Source organism: Molothrus ater, chromosome 3 (genome assembly GCF_012460135.2).
Source record: "Molothrus ater isolate BHLD 08-10-18 breed brown headed cowbird chromosome 3, BPBGC_Mater_1.1, whole genome shotgun sequence".
In the NCBI taxonomy this organism is placed as follows: Eukaryota; Metazoa; Chordata; class Aves; order Passeriformes; family Icteridae; genus Molothrus; species Molothrus ater.
The window spans coordinates 13,222,242-13,246,290 of NC_050480.2; the positions used below are offsets into that span (position 1 = coordinate 13,222,242).

The 24,049-nt window shown below is 43.2% G+C and overlaps 1 protein-coding gene across 3 annotated transcripts; it reads left to right on the top strand.

Annotated features, from left to right (window-relative positions):
* The first annotated feature begins 233 nt into the window (after positions 1-233).
* On the top strand, positions 234-12,595 carry YPEL5 (yippee like 5). Of its 3 annotated transcripts, XM_036380170.2 has the most exons (7): positions 234-327; positions 3,470-3,603; positions 3,702-3,765; positions 3,938-4,091; positions 4,862-4,960; positions 8,668-8,840; positions 10,428-12,595. In XM_036380170.2, the coding sequence occupies exons 6-7, from the start codon at positions 8,700-8,702 to the stop codon at positions 10,650-10,652; spliced, it is 366 nt and encodes a 121-aa protein (XP_036236063.1). In that variant the 5' UTR covers positions 234-327; positions 3,470-3,603; positions 3,702-3,765; positions 3,938-4,091; positions 4,862-4,960; positions 8,668-8,699; the 3' UTR covers positions 10,653-12,595. The 3 variants fall into 3 exon arrangements, with proteins under 3 accessions (XP_036236063.1, XP_036236065.1, XP_036236064.1); XM_036380171.2 differs by lacking the exons at positions 3,470-3,603; positions 3,702-3,765; positions 3,938-4,091 and having other exon boundaries at positions 253-327; XM_036380172.2 differs by lacking the exons at positions 3,470-3,603; positions 3,702-3,765; positions 3,938-4,091; positions 4,862-4,960.
* Positions 12,596-24,049: the final 11,454 nt, after the last annotated feature.

A 24,049-nucleotide genomic window follows, 5' to 3' on the forward strand; every position in this document is an offset into this window, starting at 1 on the left:
CATTAAAGGTCTCTTCCAGCCTTGATGATTCGATGATTCTGTGATTCCGTAATTCTATAACTCTGTAATTCTGCCATTCTGTGACCCGGCATGCCCCGCCGGGCGCGGCCGTGAGGCGACCCGGGGCAGGGCGGAGCGCGAGGCGGCAGGGGCGGGGCCTCCGCGGCAGCGAGGGGGCGGGAGAGGGGCGGGGCCTCGCCGCGCTGATTGACAGGCGGGGCGGGGCCACGGCGGGGCGGAGCTGCGCGGCCGATCCGGAGCACCGGGGCCGTGGAGGGCGGGGGAGACACCGGGTACGGAGCCGCCGCCGCCGCTCCCCGCAGCCAGGTAACCGGGCGGGGGCCGCGCTCGCCCCGCGCTAGCAGGGGAGGCCAAGGCGGCTGGGGAGGGAGGTGGCGACCGCCGCGTCGCGGCGCTGTGTCTGTCGGGCCGCGGCAGAGCCCCGGGCGAGCCGCTCCGGTCCGGCGACGGGCACGGAAAGGGGCAGTGGTCGGCCCTGCCTGACCCGGTGCGTTACCCGGCGCCGCCACAAAGCACCGGCCTTCCCCCACCGCGTCTCCTTCTCCGTCAGCGTCTCCCAGCGCCGCCCAGCCTTCCCGGCGGGGGCCGGCACCGAGCACCCCCTCCCCGTCGCCGCCGACACAACTTCCTCCCCCGGCCCAGCACTGGGCAACTTTTCGGGCCGGTTCTTGTGCGGGGCCCCGAGCGGGTGGGCGCGGGGCCGTGCCAGGGCCCAGTGCGGGAGCGGGGGCAGCTCGGGGATGGGGGGCGGCGGTGGGCCCCGGGCACGGCCCCTCGGTGCGGCGGAGGCGGCGGCGGTGCCTCCCCGTCAGCTGTTTCCTGCTGTTTGTTGTCAGGGCTCCTGCGCTCCCGGCAGCGCCCGGCGGCGGCGGGGGGGGGGTGGGGGGGGACGGGACGAGCCCGGCCGGCCCCGGTTGGCTGCGCGCGCCCCCGTGACGGCGCGCGGGCCGGGCCGGGCCGGGGCCCGCCCTCGCGCGCGCGCGCGGCTTTGTGTGTGCGCGGCACCGGCACCGGGATCGGCTCCGGGATCGGCAGCGGCGCCCCCGCAGCCGCCGCCCCCGGGCCCGGCCGCGGAGGTTCCGCGGGGGTTGAACCGCCCTGCCCTGTGGCACGGGGGGCGGCGGCGGCGCCTGACGCATCGCCCCTCTCCCCGGGCGGAGGTGCCCCTCGCTGCTGAGCGCTGGCCGGCGGAGCAGCCCCGTGTCCCCCCGCACAGGTGCCTCCCGCCGGGAGCTGTCACCGAGCCAGCCCCGGTGCTTGTTTGCTTTGTGGAGGTGCTGGCGGCTCGCTCAGCAGCGAGGCGCATTCGGCTGCTAGCGCTCGGGTTGGGGTTTTCCCAGTGGAAGTATGGATTCCCAGGGAGCTGAAATATTCTGCCGGCGCTTTTGGAAAGGTTCTAAGTCAAAGCAAAAATAAGACTGTTGTCTGTCTGCTTCATTTGTTACTCTGTGCACAGCCCTCAGCTGTCCTGCACAAGCAGATGTAGGTTAGATTAATCCAGCGTATTTATTTAAGAATAAAGGCCGTGTTTTGGACTGGTATTGCCGTACAATTTAATAAATTATTTGTCTTTGGTTTCTTTAAACAATAAACACGTGTTTAGGGTTAGATTGAGGGAATAACAAAGCAAGTACACACGGTTTTATGAGAGAGAAACAGGGTAGGGCTCTTTCGAAAGTGGTATCACAGAACAACTCCTGATGTCAGCAACTCATGGCTCCGGATTAACCATTATCTTAACTAATGTTTATGACTGAAAGGCGGGGAACTTGCTCCCCAGTTGTAAACATTCCCTCACGTGACTGTATGTAACTGCTATATATATATTATATATATGTAACTGCTATATATATATATAATCCTATGTATATTTTTAGATAGAGCCTCTTTCTGGATGGCTGAATTCAAGTGTGTGACAAACAAAACTGTCAGTTTTTAAGGGCTGCTCAATTTTTCTAAAGTAGTCTTCAGAAGTATTGTGTGGAGGCTTCTGTCATCTGCTACTTTCACTTCCGTAGTTACAGAATTACTTAGAGATGCAGAGCTTATTGTTTGTATATAGATTTTAATAATGACGAGTGAGTTTCAAGTGTGGTTGCAAAGTGTGTGAGGACAAATGAAACTGCATCTCAAAGCCCAACAGAGAAGATGACAAGAACAAGCTGTATTTGTTACTTGCCACACACTGAGAGCTGTACACATTTTTATATATCTGTATTTAACATGGTAATCATCACAAGCTTGAAGGGGTGGTGTTCAAGTCAGGTCATTGGTTCATATTTGTTTACTAACATTTGACCTGTGTTGAAATCTTGGGTTGCTCAGCTCTCACCAAAATACGTAATTCCCTTAAGCAAGATTTAAGTTAAAAATTACTTGTTAAATGTGTACATGAAATGCCTGTACACCATGGATGTTTGTTAGCAAGGTGATCTCTAATTTTGGAGCCTTTATCTACATTTAGGACCTTTCTAGTTAATATATAAATCTCATCGTGATATGCACTTAGTGTATTAGAACCCTTTCTGCCAGCTGGATGTGGCTGGTTTGGATGATGATTGTCTTTACACCATTTCTTAAAAGGTTGTTTATTGGATTTCATTTTTAATGACTCATGAAATCAGTGATGTCTTTGGATGAAGTTTTGTATCATTTCAGCACTAAAATTAATAAAAACAGAAAATGTGTAGTTTAGCTTTCTGGAAGTTGCAGAATGGATTCATAGATAAAAGTTGTCTCAACTGCTTAAGTAGCATAAGAGTAAATTTATTACAAAACAAGGAAATACAGCTTTCTTAAAAACAGTGGAGTAATTAGGAAGGGAAAAGGAGAAAATGAAGGGAAAAAGAAGCAGGGAGACAGGTCTAGTTGCTGATTTTGGACTCTTTGTAGTTAGTGGTGGGAAAGAAAATTAATCTGAGTGTGATACCATTTGTAAACTAATACTTTTATATGTTATCTAGCAAGAGTATTGTGAGGGTTTAAGTTACTCTGTGGGAGATGCTGAGATAGGGGGGTTGTATGAGAAACAAGTGCCCATCTCTGTGTGCCTCTGCTCTCTGTAAATGTGAAACAGAGTACCCTGGATTAGTGTTTCCCTGCACCAATATGACATAAACAAATTTAAATGCCAGTGTCCTAGTGCTTGCTTTACCTAAGAAAAAAAATGCAGTTTGCAATAGGAAATGACACTACTGCACCCTGCAATACAAAATTACACTGCTGCAACTTGCAGAAGGGTGTTTTCATCCTGCGAGGCAGCCTGTTGTTGGTGGGTGCTGTGCCCTGCATCTGGGCTTTGCCAAAGCCTCTTCGGTCTTTGGACTGTGTTCAGTTCCCTTCGCAGTTTGATACAGTAGCTGGATGGCTCTAAAGAGCACTGTATGCTGGTCCAGTTCATTTTCTCTCCACATTTGGCTACATGTGGTGGTTTCAATTCTGCATGTAGGCAGAGACCAGGCCTTGTTTACTTGGACAGTCGCAGAAGTTGGTGGTGGACATTGAATCTCTGACCTCCCAAGAGACTGACCACGTGTGTATTTTTGGATGTGCCCCCACCTGTGAGCAGGGAAACCTGGGAAGGTAAGGAGCAAGTTTAATTTTTTCCTTTATGATTCTTTAATGTTTGGTCTTGTGCAGTTGTGCTAAGAATTCTCTTTCCTCTTTTGTCCATCTCTGAGATGAGAAGAGGAAACTGAAGCCCAGTTCCCGAGATGCCGTTATGAAGTTTCAGCCTGGTTCAGGGTAAGTACATTTTGAGAATGTTTCAGTGTGCTTAGGGGAATGCATAACTCTTTGCCAGAGGGTAGAGAATGCTTATTTTCTCACAAAGGAAAATGGTTTTCGTTGGTTAAATGGTGAAAGAGAGGCGGTCACAGTTTTTTGTCCTTTAACTAGCAGCTGTTCTCTGTTGTAGATGTGAACGCAGTAGATGGTGCTGAAGCAACTCTGAGGCTCCTCCTGTGAAATATCCACAGTCCAGTGTATAGAGAAAGTGCTTGCTGGCTCTCCCAAGTGTTGATGGTCCTGTGTCTTCAAGAGATGCATTCCAGGACAAGAAAACACTGACTGTTAGTTTTAAAGATGTTAATAAATAATACTTTGTGTTACTTTTTCATTCTTTATTGATGGTGAAGATAGGCAGATGAGGTAGTACAAATACCAACCAAGTGATGCTTCAGGTGGTTTTGGGTGTGTGTGCAGACAGTGGTCAAAATCAAGCTGTTGAACGTCAGCCCTTTGATACGGTTGTTGCTCAGTGTTGCTGAAATCAACACTGAAAGTGTTTGGGGAGTTTGGGAGCTGCTGCTCTGGGAATACACATTACAGCACTCAGCCACAGTGCCTGTGTTTCCTGTCTGTCCATGCACTCACTGGGAGAAGCATGCAGGGAGGAAGTCTTTCACAGAGAGATTGAGAAGTGGTATCAAGGTTTATGCTGTCAGAATAATGTACTGTCAAAACCATGCAATGTCAGCAAGCCTGACCTGCTAGGTAATATGACCTGTCATTGATTGCTCTCCTAAAGGTCCTCTCAGGAAGGTGGTCTGGGTGCTAAATAATGGAAGTGTTGTCATCTCTCAGTTCATGAAGTACCCCTCTCTTGGAACTGGAGAGATTGGACATGCAATAGATACTTTATATCCCGTTAAGGAAAGTAAATAAGTCTGCCTTTCTTACATTGCAGCCATTCATTTAATAAAATCACTTGTGTTTGGTAATTTACATGAAGACAGGAGCGCTAGAACTTCATCACTGATACATGCCCAGTAAAGAATGCTTAGCTGATTTTAAAAGTGAAATCATGAGCCAAAAAAAAAAAAATCTGTTCTTTCCTCAGCATTTGGTTTTGTGAATAACCAAGATCCTGGTCCACTACTTCGGAAAATTCCGCTGGTAGCATGATGGAATTGGTGGGATAGTGTCACTTTCTGGAGCTGTAAGTAGCACTAGGGAACCTGACTGGTTCTCTGGACAAGTGGAAGTTATTTTCTAGGTTTTTAAGTGTAAATAGTGGATGAATGGCCAAGTGCACTTACTGTATTTTCCTCCCCGTTTAGAGGATCTTAAGCTTTAGAAATGCTCTTATGTTTCACAATTCTTTGGTTTCTCCTCATTTAAAAGAGCCCTCCCACTGCCTATCAAAGCTGCCTGTAAGTGGCTTTTTCAGATCATTTATGCATGTGTGAACATAAATAGACGCCTGCACCTTTCCAATTGGTAGTGAAACTATAGGGAAAGAAATCTGCTGCGTTAACTTGGGTGACTTTGTACACACCACTTGTGTTTGTAAGGGGCAGGAGCCTGGGAGCTATGGAAAATTGCTTTCCCCTTGTGCTGTTGTGCTTCTGTTTTTTTCCTGTGTGCAGTAAGTATACCCTACAGGATTTAGCATCCTTACATAAGGAGAAAGAAGGTACTTGCTGTGGATAAAGACTCCTAATTTGGCCTTATAAGTGAATGCTGTGTTTTTAGCTTGGGGGAAGAAAAAGGAAGGGGAGAGTGTGAAATGGTTTCAAGTTGAAATCAGTTTCTCTATTTTACAGGAGAGGAAAAAGCAAAATTTCCATATTAGGTTTTTTAGAAAATCCATTATAAAGTGTGGCATTTTAAGTCTGCATTACTTGAAGTAATTTTGTAATTTTTTCCTGCTTTTTACTACTGTGAGCAGTAACATAAAGACTTACATAAGGTGACTAGTTTTATAGTGCTTCAGCTGCGCCCTTACAGATTCATTGAATCCAACAATCAAAACTGAGGTCAGAGGTAGCTGTAGCCTGCTATATATTTTGACTGAAGTCTACCAGGTGGTAGTTAAGTGTAGAGGTTACTTTGAAAAAGTTAGACACTCTGGTAACCTTACAGTATTTTAGTAGTTTCTTAAGAAAACTTGCACAAAATCTATGTTGTTTTGACTGTTACAGTGCTGACTGTAGAATTAAATTTTCTAAATTTTTAAAATATGTATTATTTCAAGAATATAGATTTGCTTATGCACTGTATTCTGAAAAAACGTATTCTGGTACCAGTTGGTTTGTTAAATTCTGCTGTGAGTTTAGGTTACTTTCAGCTCTTGAAGGTGACATAAATAGGTGAGGATTTTAGGCCTTGTATTAGTAGGCAGATTTTTCAGCCTTACATCTTTGAATATATTTATTTTCACATTTATTTTAATGTTTGAGATCTTTGGGACTCAAGACTTCAGTCCATGCCATAATGCCATATCCAGAAGTAATACATTTGAATGTTGCTGTGACTTCGAACTTGCTTGTTAGAATTGCACTTGTGCTCCCTTCTGAAGTATTTAATTTCTATTTTTAATGTCTCTGGGCTAATGTTTTTCTGAGGCCACTGACACGAATTATGATTTTAGGCAGGTGATGCACTGCATTTGAAGTGTTTAGGTGCATTTTTCAAAATGTCATGCTGTGCAGGGTCAGTCTGTGTAAAGGATCTGTTCTGGACACCAGGCTATGTGTGTGTGTGTTGCTCTTAGTGAGATAGGGACAGGTTTGGATTTATGTTGTGTTACCTTCTAAAAGTACTGACAGGGTGAGGATTGGGTTTACTCTGAAAGAAATACCCCTTTGAATGCTGATTCCACATTACTGTAACTTATGATCAGTTAATTGTTTTGAATCCACAATACAATCAGCACAAATATAACATAATCCAAAGTTAGGAAGGATGGCACATGGACCTAGGCCTAGTGCCTTATGGGCATATCTGTTACAATTGCCTTAATTGCTTGTATTTGTGGTTTCTTCTGGCTGGAGACTTTTACTGATACTTGTTTATTCACACTTATTGTGTGTTGATTTTCTTTCATTTTGTCACTATTCATGTTTAATTTTTTTTTTTTTGCTTTGGTTGCTGGGAAAGATAAAGGCATATTAGAAAGGTATAAAGCTTAGAGAAATATAAATGAAAACACTTTCCGTATTTTGAGTGGAATCACACCTCTAATACTCAGACCTGTTTTATTTATCCTTTGAAGAAGAGAAATGGGTATTATATCACCTTTAAAAGGAAGAGTCATGACATTGCTTTTAATTTTTATGTATCCTTCAGATGGGATACAGAAGATTAATAGTGATTTGAAAAATCTGAAGGTAAGGAACCTGAGCTAAAATCTCTCTGTTCAATATTAGGAGCCCTTCTTGTTGCCTCACATTGTAAGAAAACAAAGTGTGAAATAAAGCAATTGGAAAAAAAATCGTTATGTCAGTGACTTGTGATTTTTAGATGTAAAAATGATGTGTTAAGCTCTGTGTGTGCAGGTGCAGGTTTTAGTCCATTTGCTTTGTGTATGTTAAGAGTAGACTTTAAGAAACTGATCCCCTAAACCTTGAAATGAGTTTAAATTAGGTATTTGTGCTTATTAATGGTGTTTGACTTAGAATATTCAATTAGATGAGCACAGAATTTGATTGAGTTCTCTATGAACGGCAGTCTCTGCTCTGAAAAGTAAAGCCCACACAATTCTAATATTGCAGTGTGTCAGATTTACTTTACATTGCTGTGCATGACAAAAGCAGAGACAATACATTTTTCTGATTCCACATCTGAAGCATAAATGGAGGTACATTTAACTTGTTTAACTGCAGAAGTTTAGTCATAAAACTTCTGCAGTTGAAAGGGAAATATCATAATTCAATTCCTTTGTCATGTTACATCATCCTTCATGATTTAAGTTTTCGGCTATACATTCTGTGCCTACTCACTAGTTCACTTTGAGTTATTTATGTTAGTTCGTGTCAAGTTGGTGAGACACTTCAATTTTCCTAAGCAGTGAAGAGGCTGATGTGTCAGGCACTGCAGGTCATCTGCATAAAGTTTTTTAGCTGTTTTTTTCCCTCATTGGAGTTGCTGAGGTATTTTAGTGACAAGGCTTTGGAAATACCTTGGATAAATTACACAGTATTTTATATTTGGATTAGACAACTTTAAACATTTGTATATAAAACTGTCTGGTGTTAAGACTGGGTGGATTGTTTATTATGTGAAATAGCATCCAAATCTTTCCTATGTTGGTCTGTATATGAAACAAAGCGTCAAGTCAAATGCAGCAGCCAGGGTGCTATACCAACATTCTGAGTGGTGGTGTTGTGTGATCATGTGTCATAAATTGTGCAAAGCTATGGGGAAGTGACATAATAAATATGTATTATAAAAGGTGGGGGTGACTTGAGAAAATTAAGCTATAATTGTCTTGGTGACTCAGTGCTTCATTTCTTAGTGCTGACTAAGATGAGTGAGTTGTTGGGAATGTACTGAAATAGAATTTCAGTATTGTGTTAGAAGAAGTGGAAGCTTCTGAGTTTAAGAACTGTAGGGGCCAGTAGGGGGTCTGCAAAACACTGAATTGTATTTTAAAGGTTTCAGTTTGTGTTTTTCTCATTTAATGTAATTAGTTTGTATTTATGTAATCTTTATTGGTGAAATGGTCACTTTGGGAAATAGCTTGTCTTGATGAGAGGGTGAAGACAGACTGTAAGTTCAGCAGTTCACCAACAGAGGAATGACTTGGAGCAATCATTAGCTGAATTGGTTTGAAGAATATTCTGACATATATATGGGATGTTTGGGAGTTTCAATTTTTTTGCTGAAATGCTTTTTTTACATGATGTTTCTTTTTGCTTTCAGGTCTTGAGTAGAAACTTAGATAAGTTGTAAAAATGGGAAGAATTTTTTTGGATCACATTGGTGGCACTCGCCTGTTCTCCTGCGCAAACTGCGACACGATCCTGACCAACCGCTCCGAGCTCATCTCCACTCGCTTTACAGGGGCCACAGGAAGGGCCTTTCTTTTTAACAAGGTTGGTAAGAAGCTGGAGGAACTGCTGTTTACTTTTGAAAAATGAGTTTGTGGGATATGGATCTGTCACAAGATTGAAAAAACTTCTTGGCTAAAGTGTTGCATAATTACTATTTTAACTTCTATTTTTTTTTTCTGTCTTTGAAGTCAAATTTGACATTTACTGTTGATAAGAAACTTAGCTAAATTAGTTTTGTCTGAAATGCTGAAAGACTGTAAAGAAGACTGTGTATGTAGAGGCCTCAGGCCAAAATTGATGGAGTTTCAACTTCAGAGACTTCTGTAATATGAACCTCAAATTCACTCTGAGAGTATCTGGTATCTGTCAAAGGGTTCCAAAGGTTTTTTTAACTTTTATGCAGTTAAAAAAAAAACTAGATAATATTTTGTTTAATTTCTGAAATACATTTAATGTAACAGTAGTCTGGCAACTTAAGTTGCCACAATCAATCACAATCTTTTTTACAGACAGTAATACTCTGGTTTAGTTTAAGAGTTTTTAATTTATTCGATTCAATAGATTGACATACAGATGTCAAAATTTTTGAGTGAATTGTAGGATTATTTATTAACCTTGCATAAAGACTTGTCCATTAGATTAATTGAAAAAAATGGTAATTGTCCTTTGCTTTCTCACAAAGCTCCTGAACATATAATGCTTGGTTTTGTTTTAGTTTTGGGGGTTTTGTTTTTGTTTTGTTTTAGTTCTGTTTTTTTCTTATAAGCCATTTGTCCATGGCCAGAGTTGATAGAGGCATCAATAGTGTCTTAACTGTGTTTTGCTCTGGGACTTCTGGTATCCCGAATCTTACCAGTACTGAGAGATTTCCTCCTCATTGAATAAACTCTGGATCCTGGAGGTTAGATTTTTTTTTTAATGTTAAATAGCAGGGTTTCATTACAGCAGTTTGAGGTTTTGCATTTCTGCAGTCGGAAGCTGTACATTTGAACCAGTCAGGTGCTAAGCTGAGAAAGTAGTACAGTCCCATCTTTTAGAATCAAGCTTGGGTATAGTTCTGACATCAACTTTTCAATGAAGTAAACATCCTGGTTTTGTGGTGATGCTGCAAAAGAAGTTTGCAAGTATATTTAAACTGCTGATACAGCACACAAAAAGCTGCATGTTTCATGTCTACATTCTCAGCCACTGACCCTGGCTGTTTCTTAGGTAATTATTTCAAAGGCACCACAAGATTTTTAAAGAAGTACCTCTTTTAATATTTTGTTTCTGAGTTCTGGGACTTGGTGATCACTCAGTTGCTAGAAATGAGTTACATACATTACAAGTGGTTTAATACAAATTTACAAGCTCTTCACTGGGAGTTTCTCACCCAGAGTTGAACACAGCCCTTTTGCATATTTTGTGATAGCAATTCATGTCTCTCAGTTAAAATGTGAGGGTTTTACATCACTATGAAGCCCATCTTTAAGGTGTTACCCTCTCTCTCACACAGGAGATTTTTTACACTGCAGTTTTCAGTTGTGTGTGGTGCCACAGGCTCTTCCCTTCTAAGTGTGTCATTGAGCAGGTTTCCCCTAGGCAGACTAATCCTCTGTGCTGTTCTCTGTGCCTGTGTGTTTGTCCCAGGTGGTCAATCTGCAGTACAGTGAAGTTCAGGATCGGGTCATGCTCACCGGCCGCCACATGGTCCGGGACGTGAGCTGCAAGAACTGCAACAGCAAACTGGGCTGGATCTATGAGTTTGCCACCGAGGACAGCCAGCGCTACAAGGAGGGCCGCGTTATCCTGGAGCGAGCCTTGGTCCGGGAGAGCGAGGGCTTCGAGGAGCACGTTCCATCCGACAATTCCTGAAGGGGCCCCAGTCCCTTCTCAGGTTCTCTTCAATTAAAACTCCAATGTAATAAAATCAACAAAAAAATCTGCTTACATACACTGTCACCTTAGCATCAGAGTCGGATTCATGGACTACAAAGTGGGAAAGATTGTGAGAATATTTCAGATGGAACCTTACTTTCTTTATTCCTTTTATATTTTACTTTCCCTCCAGCAGCTGTTTGTAGAAAGAATGTTGTGCAGATGCTGTAACTTCTTCTCTCTTTCATTTACATCTGTTAGATTTGAGATTGTATCTTAAGGTACAGTGGGCTAAAAGGAAAATATTTGCAGGATTTTTCTTTTGTTGGAGAGAAATTCAATGAGGGTTTTTTTTTTATTAGTTTGCACAAACTGATGTCAGCATCAAGTTATTTTAAAACTACAGATGTTTTTTTAAAAGTATATTCCAACTTTTGGCTTAAGTTTTTAGTTAGGTTTTTGGTTTTTTGGGGTTTTTTTACCCAGCCTTTTCACCTGGTTTGCTAGTAAAGTGAAGAGATCCGAATTTGTGCTGAGTGCTAAAGGTTCAGTGTTGGTACAGCTTGGGCTGGCCCATGTGCCATATTCTTGTTGAGGTTGATTGGTAGCACAGAGCCCATTATTTCTTGTCATTCTTGACCCAAAGATGTCACCATTCCTTGTTTATTCGTGAAGTCCCATTTCACCATGTAAACTGGTGTTGATTGGAAACTATCCTTGAAATAGGGTGAAACTGCTTGGCTTTTTTTAACTTTAACAGATGTAACTTATGAGCATAGTAATAATATAAAGTAATAGCTGTCTGTTTAGTCTTGCATTGCTTACAAATCCGGCTGTGTTTGTAATGGTAGGGATCCACTGAGGAACTACTGTTTCAGTAGTCATTTTTTTTTTGTTTCTCTACTAATCTCATTAAGTTAGACAGGGAATTGCAAATCTTAATTCTTCTTCAAGTAGCTTTCTTTAAACCCAGAACTTCCTATGTTAAACACAGCTGCTGTGTAAAAGGAGAAGATTGCCAGCATGTTTGTTCATGCGTAGAGTTATGCAATCTGCATCTCTTGAAAAGATTAACTTAAACAGCTTGTTTTCAAATGCTGCTTCTGGTGTTGAAACCTTTATCTTTCAACTTTGTTGAACGTTTTCATTGTGATGTTATGTTTTTATCTTTCTGGGCAGCAGTACATGTCAGCCTAGTAGTAACTAGTGACTTGGATTCCTGCTTTGTTCTTGTAGAGGGCAGCTCTGTTTAAAACAGTGATCTTGCTTGCCTTTTTTAGCAAAAATGCTGTTCATTAACTTAACTCAAGGGTGCCCAAACTATTTCATTGTGTCTTAAGCCATAAGTTAGGATCTCAAGGGCTGAAATTTATTTGAATGTTAGATATGTATGATTTCTTACCCAAGATATGAGTTGGTTGTGGTTTTTTTTCTTATTGGATAAATTGTGGTCAACGTGAATTAAGTTCCCCACAAACGTAGGAAGGGGGGGACCCCACCCAGCCAAATGGATCTGGGTTCTGACCTTTCAGAGTAACTTTTCTTCTCTAGACACAGCTCCATATCTGAAACTAAGATGTGGAGGGTGACTATGCAGAGTATTTTTCTTAATTTTTTTTTGGTTGCCAAGTGGCAAGTTGGACACCCCTGACTTGAATCTACTGCCTCTTTCATGTAAAGGTAGCTTTGTTCTAGAAATGTCACATAGAAAGAAAACAGAGTAGATCACATACCAGAGCTGTGCTTGAATCAAGCTGCTTAAACAATAGTGTACTTGTGCCTCAAATGAATCAGTTTTTGCACTGAGTACAGTAGTACCCCATTATCTTGTACTTCTGTCCTTCACAGACCCTGGAAGCGCCATTAGCATGGTTCTCTGCAGTACTTTTCTTGTACTTCTGACATTACAGTACAATAAAGTATGTTTTGTCCTGAACTGATCTTTGCTGTGCTTTTAGAGTTATTGTCATGGAGTCTGTCAGCCAAATCACATAACCCATCTTTCATTCCTTGTGTTAAGTTTCTGCTGCACAGTGACAAGCTGTTGACGAGCATCCCTTTCTGTATAGGTGGTAAAAGAGTTCTGTTGATTTTGGAATGAGCCAAGTAGAGCTTCATGCATACCACTTGGACACTTCAAAGCCTTCAATTTACTCCTGTTAAAGAGAAAACAAAAACCTGCTCATTTTATGGAATTCTGGGTGCCAAATGTCTTTTCATGACTTTGAAAAGACAGCAAGCTAAGCAAAAATCCGCCTTCTGCAAGAAACTTGAGGTTTTGGCTTCTGAAATGGCTTGGGAATTAATGAATTTGGTATTATATATCTGGACTTCTGTGAGTTTTTCCTTTGTGTTCAAATGTTAGCCAGAAACCTGCCAGCAGCTGGTCAACTTCTGAAGAGCTGAGACGAAAGGATTATTCTGTTGGTGTGATGGAGACTGGGGCTCTTATTCTAACTTACATTAAGACCGTTTTGGTAGAATGTTGGTGTGAGATGCTAAAAATTACTTTTCACAAAGCCTTTGATTTGAAAAACACATGTGAATTGAATTCTTCAAAATCCCATGAGACTTAAGCAAGTTCTGTGCAGCTTTAAAACAGTAGACTTTGCCTTGATGTTTTTGCTTACATGCTGTTCCCTCCTTTATCACTTTTGATGGCTCTGGGAGAGTTTAGCCTCCTATATTTTGGCTGCTCCTCCTTGAGACACTTGGTGTGTGAACACAGATAACTTATCTGTGGGGAACAAGGCCATTGGTTACAGCACATCTAGAGACAGAGAAGACATTGCTATTTGCCATCAGCTGCAATTTTGTAGTAGGGCAGTAGCCTGGGATTCTCAAAGGAGGGCTGGCACAGGAAAAGGTGCCACTACAGTGATCTTTTGCCTGGCCTGTGGTGGGCCTGAGGTAAAGAAGGGAGCAAGGAAATTGCAGTGCACAACAGAGTGCTCCTTGCATTCCTGGAGACCTCAGGATCTGTGCTCCTAGGGTGCAGCTTGGGCCAGCAGTGCTGCTGTGACATCTGCATGACATGGGCTGGATTAGAGTTCATGTCACCAATGCTGTGATCCCATCCTGTGAGTGTACTCGAAACTGAAATACTTCCTTGCTACTGTTCCAGCAAAACACAGGTTTGGGAAGAGGAAAAGTTTGCATGGTGTGTTTGTGAAGTGTAAAAGCATTTTAATTATGCCCTCCAGGGATGTTAGAGGAACTTTTGGAATGACATACAGTCTTGTGGCTTTGTTAGAAAAAGTGGCCTTACATGGGGCTCTGGGGTTGGCTGTGGTTACTGCCACAGCCTTATTCTTACAGGACAAGCTTGTCTCTGCAGATTTGCTCAGAGCTTTAGAAAAAAAAGCTGGCAGATCATCATGGATGAGCAGGTAAGGACAGGTGAAGCTGCAGCTGAGGACACAATTGCTGGGTACAAGGATGAGGTGGCTGGGAAGGCTCTGGCATTCATTGGGAAGAGGCTAGCTGGTTGATGAACTCCATTTCAGACAAGAAATACAAGCTGTGATACTGCAGTACCATTCTGCAAAAGCCAGAAATAGTGTATTGTGTTTCCTTCCTGGGCCTGCCTTTACTTAGAACAACAATAAATTTTAAAAATCCAGTGATGCTTGCTTTACTGTGGATCTCAAGGGCTTTGCAGACTCCTTGAGGCCTGACAAGGATGAAATGCTTCTGTCTTTTTATTTTGCTTGGGGCACTGATAAGAATTGCTCTCCAGTCCTAGTTTTGCAGGACTTAAAAGAACTAAGCAATTTTGAAGCCCCTCTCTCCATAACCCAGAGTTAAAATTGCCCCAAAACTTCAAAAGATTGCTTTGAGTGATGAGGAGGAGTATGACCTGGTAGATAAAATTCCTGTACAAGCTTTTTTCTTGCAGAAAATCTGAAATATGGCCAAAGAAAGTGAGCTCCTCTGGCTGTCCCATTACATGTTGTGTGGCAAAGACCTTCAAGAGCTGCTGAGGAGCCTGGTTTCTGCAAGTGTGGAGTTCTTCCTGGTCTCATAGTTACTTCCTTCCCTACTTTTCTCTCATGTAAGGATTTCTGGTACATGTAGGGAAGTGTAAGGGAAGAAATCTCACATTTGCCTTCCAGCCTTTTGTTTACTGATAGTGTTGCTCTTACTTGAATGGATTTCTGTGAGCTCAGTAAAACTGCTGCTAGACTACTGCTGCTGCATTTACTTAAAGGCCTTTCTGGCAGAATATCAGTGAGTTTATCATCTCTCATCCCTGAGTCTAGGCAGAGGTTGTTTGGGAGTGATGCTTGACTGAACATTGTACTCTGGGTAGAGGTGATGTGAAGGAAGACCTCATTCACAGGATACTTCCATTGCTGTGCTGCAGCTCTATGCTTCTGATGTTATTTTAAGTGTGATTTGCTTAAGTTTGCATGTCAAGTCCTCCTTTGAAAAAGGAGGTGACTAAGAGACAGCAGTCTGCACCTCTTAAACCTCTTCATTTCCCTCTGAAGGACCTGAAATACAGTTTGGTACAGAGTGCTCTGTGTGCTGCTCTGTTGGAAGGCATGGCTGTGTTCCTGTTTGACTTGTTCCTGCAAAAATAAACCCCAGAGCTTGTCTAAGATATGGCCAAAAGTCTCCCTGCATGGGAGTCAGGATATGGAGGAGAAACCCAGGTGAAAGAGTGTGTGTGATTCATGTCAAATAAACCGGTCACTCTGAAGCAGCACAGGTGGGAGAAATTCTAGAGGTAAGCCTGTGCCTTTTCTTTTTGGCTGGTGTGGGTTCAGGGAAAGTGGAAATCACTTGGGCATTGCAGAGGATCTAAGGTCCCCTGATGAACAGAGGAGTGGGAAGTGCAGTACCAGGGCTAACTTTGGTACAGGCTCTGTGTTGTGTTCAGATGAAGGCAGCTGGAAGGTATTTGTCATTTTAAGAAGGCTCTGTTTCTGTTCTCATTAAGTGAAGGATTTATTACTATTAGAAAATTAAATTTGTATAGAAGTGAAAGTAGGAGAACAAAAGACTGTGGTAATAATTAGGATTTTCTAAGCATGAGGGGTAAATGGAGAAAGAAGGATGTTCAGATCTTGTATTTTGACTCTTCCCAGGAGAGGGATGTGTGTTTGCCTGACATCAAGATCCAGTGCTGTTTCTCTCTGGGACTTAGGGATGTTTAGATACAGGATTTTGTTTTGTCTTTTTTTAAGCATTTGATTTGACAGTTGTAAACATTTACAGGTGTTTGAAACAGTAAGTTTACTGGATTATAGCAGACTGCATGGTTGTTTGCACGCTAATGGCAGATGTTGCAGTAGATGTAGTTAGTGGAGTAGGGAGATCCCTTTTCTTCGAGGGAAACACAAAGCAGACTGGCTCATACAAGGCTGCTTAACCAAAGAATTGCCTGGTGCCTTTCAGCTGTCTTTAGAGACAACAATCCTCTGTCCCTGGAAGAGTTTGAAAACTAGTATTCCAGGCACAGGTATGTGGTGAGTATAAAATGAAGAGGGCATTTGTTATTTTCTGGGGTAGATCTTGGCACATGTGCATGGTCAAAAAGGTGAGATGCTCTGGATTTGGTAGTGAGAACTCAGGTACATCCCGTGGACAGAGTGCAGAGAGAGCCTCTGTGGTTATGCTCCTGTTGGTATTTGGCCAGCAGATCTTCTTCCCCATCCTGCCCATTTTTATGGTCTTTGGTCTGGTCTGTAGTGATTGTTGCACCTTCCCTGCAGAATTAGGGCAACTTCAGGACTTGGGGAAGTGCCTACTTCTGGCAATATTAGATGGTCACTTCTATCCTAATCGGTACCAGTACAATGGATTAGTTGTTGCAGCACAGAGGGATTAATAGATTGCCTATTCCATGTCTCCCTGCTGAGGAGGGATTAGCTTAGTGATGTACTCCATGAGAGTGCATTCTTGGGATGAAGTTCCTCAGCGGGATTTCTTATTGTAGCCAAAAGTATATCAGAGAGATGCAATTTAGGTCACAGAAGTAGAACACTTGAAAAATGCCAGAATTCCAATGGATTGGGTAGCACATGGTTATCCTGTCCCTGCATAGGTGCAGCTTGGGGATGAAAGTGCTATGTGATCTACAAGAGCAAGGATGGCACCATCAATCACCCTTTTATATGATATGCATCGAACTTGTAGCTACAGCCTCCATCCCACCATTCCTAACTCTGGACTGCTGGACTTCTTATTAATTTTGTTTCTAAAGGCAATTTGAAAATGAACTTTCTAGTGTGCATTTAAGTGACAAAACTAAAAGAAAATGAGATTAAGTATTTGCAATTGCTGGCTTCTTTATGACTGGGATTTGAACTGGGAACCCCTTTGGTGCAGTAATCATCACTACTTAAGCTCCAAGGCTGACTGCTGCTTCACCAGTAGCTGGAGGAAGCTTTTTGATGAAGAAAGCTGAGCAGATGACAGATGAAGGCTTTAGATTTGATGTAAAGTTTCAGTATGGGACTGGGAATTTTATTTTCAGTTTGTATGCTAGTTCTGGTTTGGTTGAGGCAATTGTGGGTTTTTTGTTTTGTTTGGGGTTTGTATTTTTCCCCTTCTGGTATGTGGAGTTGGTAAATTTCCTGCTCCATGTAGGACTTTACAGGAAGAAAGGGGAAGATGAAAATTACATTGTATTTCCTATCCAAGCTGCCTGACTCTTGCTTCCAGGCTCCTGAGCTTCCTGAGGTTCCTGCTCCATGCATGCTCCCGGTCAAGGAGAGAGCAGCACCATGATTCATGTGCCACATTACTGGCACAGGGAGGAGCAGTGGGAGGCAGCTTTCTATCTCACCCTGCTTCATTTGCTCTATCAAGCTGCAGGTAAACTCAGGGCTTCTGGAAGATTTGGCTGCCTGCAAAAAACAAACTAGAAGCACAGAAAAACAACAGCTTTTAACACTTAGTCCAGTGCAAATTTAGGACATAAAATTCTATTGTTATTCCTAAAAATAGACACAAAGCCATCCCCTCCCATAAAACTCACTTCAGCAGCATTGGTATTTTTCTGTCAAAAGGTTGAAGGAGAAGATGGGGGACGCTTGCCACAGGAAGCAAGGAGAAAGCAAAGGCAGAGAAAGATGCTCTGCCAGAGATTTTGCTGTTACCTGCCAGCAGTGTTGATGCTTAGATATGAGCTCCAGGCACCTTGGAGAAGGTGATGCTCATCTCTGGCTCCTTTACCTGTCTCCTCCTTTTTGATCCCTTCTCTCTCTGTCTCTGCGGTGCTTTGCTCCTCCTGCAGCCTGTGCTTTCGCCGCTTGTCACCTCCCCACACAGCCACTGGCTCCCCTCTGTCCTTCCTACCCTGCTCCTTGCATCCCCGCTGGGTTTGCAGACAGTGACCTTGTTCCTCCCTGCAGGGCACCAAGGGCTCCGCTCCCGGTGCCGGCTCCTCCTCGCCCCGGCGGTGACAGCGCTGCTGGTGGCGCGGCCAGCCGGGGACACGGAGGGGCTGTTGTCGCTCTGATTCACCGGGCTGTCACGCCAGCAGCACACCCAGCCCTGCTAGCTCACTGCTGGGGGTGAGGCAAAGGGGCACTGCTTCAGAAATCAGGGTTTCATCCCTGCCCGTGTGCTGCCGGCGGGCCATGAAGAACACACACACACACACACAAAGTGACCCTGCTGTTCTCAGCTCCTGCCCTGCTGGCACTGATGCTCGGCAGAGACAGCTCTGGAGAAGGCTCTGCTCATCTGTCTTGGTTTGGAAAGACAGGTGCCTGCTAAGGAAGGCAGGAGCCTCCCCTGAAATGGAGAAAATGACCCCCCCCCCCCCGTTCGAATTGCTATACATTTTAAATTAAGGGGCTCTCAGGCAACAAAAATTATGGGAGCAGGAAATAACAATTCTTTAATAGGGAAGAAAATAAAAGGATAAAATAAACAATGCAGTAATACTGACAGAGTCAGAACACAACCTGACACCCTGTGGGTCAGGGTGTTGGTAGCAGTCCAATTGGAATTGTGGCTGCAGTCCCCCTGAAGAGTGAGGCGTGGCTCTGCTGGAGCAGGGATCCTGTAGAAAAGGGTGTAGTCTTCCTCTGAAGATCCCCTGGAAGAAGAGGCAGCTGTTGTTCCTCTGGGAAATCCAGTGGAGAAGCCGTGCTGGTACTCCAGAATCTCCAGATTATATCCAGGTAGAAATGCTTGGCTCCTCCCTCTGGGCGAAGCATCTCCCTATGGGATGCTGTACTTCTTATCAGCCATGCAGTGACATTCAACAGCCTGTTATCAGCAGATGTCTCCCTGGAGGGAGGAGTGGATGTGGAAGAGATAAGGCAAACTGCCCACTTGCCAAAAGACAACTGCCATACAGACAGCAAATAGAATACATCTTGCCTTGCAATCTGGAGCATCATCTCTGCTGAGTGGGGCTGGGCTGGCCCCAGGGTGGCCAGGAGCTGAGATGGACACTGCACAACCCCTGCAGACACACAGGTAATGGCAAAAGGCATCTTGTGGAGTGACAACACTACCAAATTCCAAAGCCCAGCTCCAAAGTGTTGTGTCACAACTTTTTAACAAAGTAATTGGACAATTTGTTTTAAAAGGGCAGAATCATATAAATCCCCTGAGCCTGGTTTTCAAAAATGCCTGTTTCTAGAGGAACATTTTTAGAATATAATAACCTACCCTGATGCAGACCTCCAGCCGGGAAAACTTCAACTGTGTAATGCTTTGTGAGCAAAATCACAGCCAGCTGAAAAGAGCTGTGTGCTGGCAAGTGCCAAGCAGCCTTCCTTCAGGAGTCATTTTTTACACAGACACTTCAGCTCAACTGAAAAGAGAGCCCAGCTGCCAACAAGTGCATCAGTTTGGACAAGGGAATGGAAAACTATGGTTTTTCTTCATTTACTATGCTTTGAGATGTACTTTCAGGATTCATAGATACATCTGTTTTTTCTTGTCTTCAATGGGCAGTTTTGTGAAGTCTGTCAGAGGCATATATTTTTGTCCATCTTTTAACATTGTAGAATTGTTCACAGTATTGCCTTAGAAATGCCTTAGTTCAGTGCCCTTTTCAAGCACTGATTAGCTGCCAAATAATCAGTGTTTGAAAGACTCTGGACCAGATTCTTCTCCCCTTTACACTTTTTTTTTTGCTCTTGACATTAGCTTACTTCATTGGAACTACTATTTCTCTGCAGGTTTGGTATGACTAGAAATATATATACATATATTCTTCTGTAGATATGAATATGCATGTATCTATAGAGAGGAATTATCTAGAATAGAAATGAAATCATAGTACCTGGTGGATTTTGGTTTCACTTGATCTTGTGCACATTTGCTGATATTACCACTCTCCTGAAGCATACTTCTAAGCACATTTTCCTAAAGAACACCTTCTTTACACCTGCAAGCGTTCTCTAGTGTTGGGTGACTTTGCTGTTGTAAATTTTCCTGTCTGCATCAGATAGTGTTAAAAACACTAAATCATTTATTTCAGGTTTTAGGCAGGACAATTCCAAATATTAACTCACTTGTGCCTCATGCCAAGGCTTAGGCTGGTGCTGTATTAAAAGGCAATGAAATGGTGTAATTTTTCAGTCCCCTTTCAGAAGGATTCCTTTTAAATCCTTTTAGATAAATAAATTTGTGGTCTGCCATCTTAATTTCTTCCCTGCCTTTGCTTCTGTCTTTTGTCTCCATGTGTTCATCACAAGCTGAACATTTCTTATTGTGACATCCTTTCAAACTACCATCTTTTTTATTTTTTCTTGAAGACCTTTTGCTCACTGTTTTCCCACCCACTCTGACCTTCACCAAACCCGTCACATAATTTATTTTCTTGGCTTTGGCTACTCTTTCTACATTACCAAATCCATGTTATTTCTTGTTAGATCAAGTAGGGTCCAGAGCTCTTATTGACTCTTTTTTTTCTAGGTAGGATTGGTGTGAAAAGTGCCAGAGACTCAAACAAGGGTCCTCTACAGACTTTCCACCTTTCTATTCTGAAACTGATCCTGGAAGTCTTTAAGATTAATGCAGGTCCTTTCCATAGCTCCCTAAACCAATGCAGTACTTCTGACTAGGCTGCTTTGATTGTATCTGGAAACCATCCCCAGCTCACCTTTAATGAAATCCCAAGCTGCCCTGGCTGCAGCTGGTGGGGTGTGACAGAGGTGACAAAATTAATTTCCACAGAGGTGAAGTGAGCAGTGACAGGGACCCCTGAATAGAGATACCATTATTTCCCTCCCTCTGCCTAGGAAACAAAAGAGAATGCTGCAGCTGGGCACTGCAGTGCATGTCCATAGACAGTGCATTGCCTGGCATACTCCTTTCAATATATTTTTTTACAGAGGGGTATTTTGTGCTCCTCTGATATTTTTTTGTGACCAGACCTCAGAGAGGAATGCCAGCCACTGCCAGATGTCTACTACACTCCTTGCTTCATGTGTGTGTGGATAAATCCAGCTTCTCTGCAAAGCCTCTGTGTTCCACACATCAGTGCTGTTTAAAGGTTTCTGCTGTTAACAAAACGCTGTGGCACTCCCTTCCAAAAGCATCTGGGAGCTGACCCTCATGGCATGGTACGACTCCAGCTCACCTCCTGGGGGCATCTGCATGTCCCTTCCCCTGTCATCAGCTCTGCAGTGGGATGTGCACATTCTAACAATCAATGTTTGTGTTTCAGAAATATTAATGGCTGGGGATATACCATATGCCATACCTTAGCAACCCTCTATTTTAATGAAGAGCTATTTTCTGACAGCACAAGAGAGACTGTGGGAGTTTCAACATCTAGGAATGTTGGGGAGTGAAACCTGAAGCAGAACTTGGCAGCCTGCAAATTATTTATTACCTGGGAGCAAAAGAAGTGTAGGCTCGACTTCCACTGAATCACTGTGGCCTGGAGATATGGTCCTGCCTGCTTTCTTGGCCTTTGCCAGATCTCCTCTGCCTAACTTTTACTGAGAGGGTTGGGACCCTCTGTCCAAAGGGGAGAGCCTTTCTCTGAGGAGTGTGCCTGGGCCTTAGAAGTTTTTCCTGAAAAATTCTCATTTTATTTTCCTGATTAGTCAAAGCTGCCAACAAAGACACTTGGATTTGTTTTCATAGAATAACTTCAGTCAACCTTCCCAAGGAGGCTGCTGTTGCAATTTGTGAGTAAAGTGATTTATGATTCCAGCTCATCCTGATCTGGCTGAACTAGACATCTATAGGATTTGAAAGGGAAGTGCTGTTTGTTGCTGACTTGAAGGATATATGATATCTGGCTATAATCTTTAGGATGAAACACATCTGCTCACTTCAAGTTCTCAGGTCAGATCCCAAGTTTGCATGTTCCTTCTGAAATAAAACTTGGCTCGGGTTCTTCCCAAAGCTGTGTTTCACCAGTGTTTACTGCAACATCAAGCTTTGGAACAGACATTGTTCATCTCATGTTGGTTGAAGAAGTATTTATAGGAGATCTGAAGCAACTTTATTTCCCCAGGATTCCACACACAGAATGCCAGACTTGGAGCTTTCCAAGGCAGCTGCCACCTTAAAATAGTCCATGAGAATTGCTATTGTTCAGGTGACATAATGAGGCTGAGATGCAAATGCAAAGGGAAGCAGTAGCTGGTATGGAAAGCAGTAGCTGGTATGTTTTGACTGTTTGTTTGGGTTTTTTTATGACATCTCTCTGTCTCTTTCTCCCCTTTTCCTTAATAATAGATTTTATGGGGGAGAATAGAGGAAGATCAGGGGCCACCTTCTGGCTGGAGAAGTTGGGATGTACAGCCTGCACAGAGGGTGAATGTGGTTTAACGCCTACATCTGACAGGAACTGATTTAGACATTTCCTCCTGCTCTGCAGAGGGCTGCACTGCAGCATCAAACACTGATGCCTCCCTAGATCCCTTTCCCAAAGGAGGAGAGGAGGAACAAGCAGGAGTTAATAGCTGGTGGCTGCCACCTTCATTGTAGATGCAGAAGCACTGAATTGAAGTGTGGCTATGTTCTGATATCCAGCACCAAGCCTGCCAGAGTTCAAGAAACATTTGGACAACACTTCAGCACATGATTCCTGGGGAGTCCTGTGCAGGGTCTGGAGCTGGACTCGATGATCCCTGTGGGTCCCTCCCAGCTGAGCATATTCTCTGATCTTTGCAGACCATAAGCATTGCACTCTGGGGAGAAGGAGATGCTCTGTGTGTCACCCCACCAGCAACTCTGCTGAGGAGCACAGGAAAACATATTGGTCAAGCTTCATTGCCTCCAGGACAGCCTCACAGATTGCCTGAGTGAATCAGCAGTTACCAGTACTGGGCTACATTTTGTTGCTGAAAAATCATACTGGTATCAAGTGGATTCAGAAGGATGGCAGGTGATACAGCCCTGGGAATGAAGAGGCCTTGGGCCTATGGCCACTGCTGCCACCAGCTTTCCTTTCCTCTAAACCCCCTTTTCCCCACAAGGTCATTTCACCTTCTGTCTTTGAAGTTGCCACCACTCTGTGTGAAATCAGAGGGCTGTGAAAGATGTAGAAGTTGTCTGTCAAAAGTACTATTTTGTCAACTAAAGAAGCCATGGCAACGTAAAGCTACAGCATGGTTTCCATCACAAGACTAACTTGAGTCAGTCACTGCCTTTGAAACATCTGTGGTGTGGGCTAAAAGTAGACTTTTCCACCAGAATTGAAGGACATTGAAGGAGTCACAAAAAATAGCCTAAAATAGGGTGAAGAAAAGAGGATTACCAGATTAGGGAGGGGGAAGGAAGAACAAACAAGTGCCTCAAGTTTCTCTGCTTGTATTGATGTTACTCTTTTTCAGCCAGACCAATGACTTTATGGGATATGTTGGATGGTGACCTAGCAAGTGGAACCACTGTTGAGACTCTTGTTGCTAAGATTCTTAATAATAACAATGCTCCTGCCAGGAATTACCTGTAGCTGGGGAGTTATACCACTGCTTAATTCTGCAGGGACTAGGAAGCTGTAGGAGCAATACCTTAAGGTTTTTCCAGATGTGTACCAGCTCCTATTTTGCCTTTGTCCTGTGTTATGCTAACTTCTATCCTCCCTGCATTCCTCCTTGTTCTAGGAATGCATCTATCTGGAGACTGGAAATGTGAGAGCTCAATAACAAGTTGATATTTTACCTGTAAAAATGCAAACATATGTCCAAGAAGGACAAACTTGCTTCTCTATGAGAGCCATTTGAGATATCTGAGAGGGCTGAGATGTAGCAAGGGAATATTTTGGAATAACTTTGTGACATGACAAACAAAACAGGCCAGTTTGAGGCCTGCCTGTATTATGGTAGCCTGCCCTTGGACACATCACACTTATTTGGATGGCTAAACTGATTTTTATTAAAGAAAAATATTTCTGCAATGTTTTTCCTTGAATATCTTCAAGTGCTTTAATAGGCCTGGGAGATGCTGGGGAATAATCA

Bases quoted from the DNA above. Each gene is read 5' to 3' on its own strand.
- YPEL5 (XM_036380170.2), top strand. From the start codon at position 8,700: ATGGGAAGAATTTTTTTGGATCACATTGGTGGCACTCGCCTGTTCTCC. The intron at 8,841-10,427 runs GTTGGTAAGAAG...TGTTTGTCCCAG, and splicing joins GGGCCTTTCTTTTTAACAAG to GTGGTCAATCTGCAGTACAG.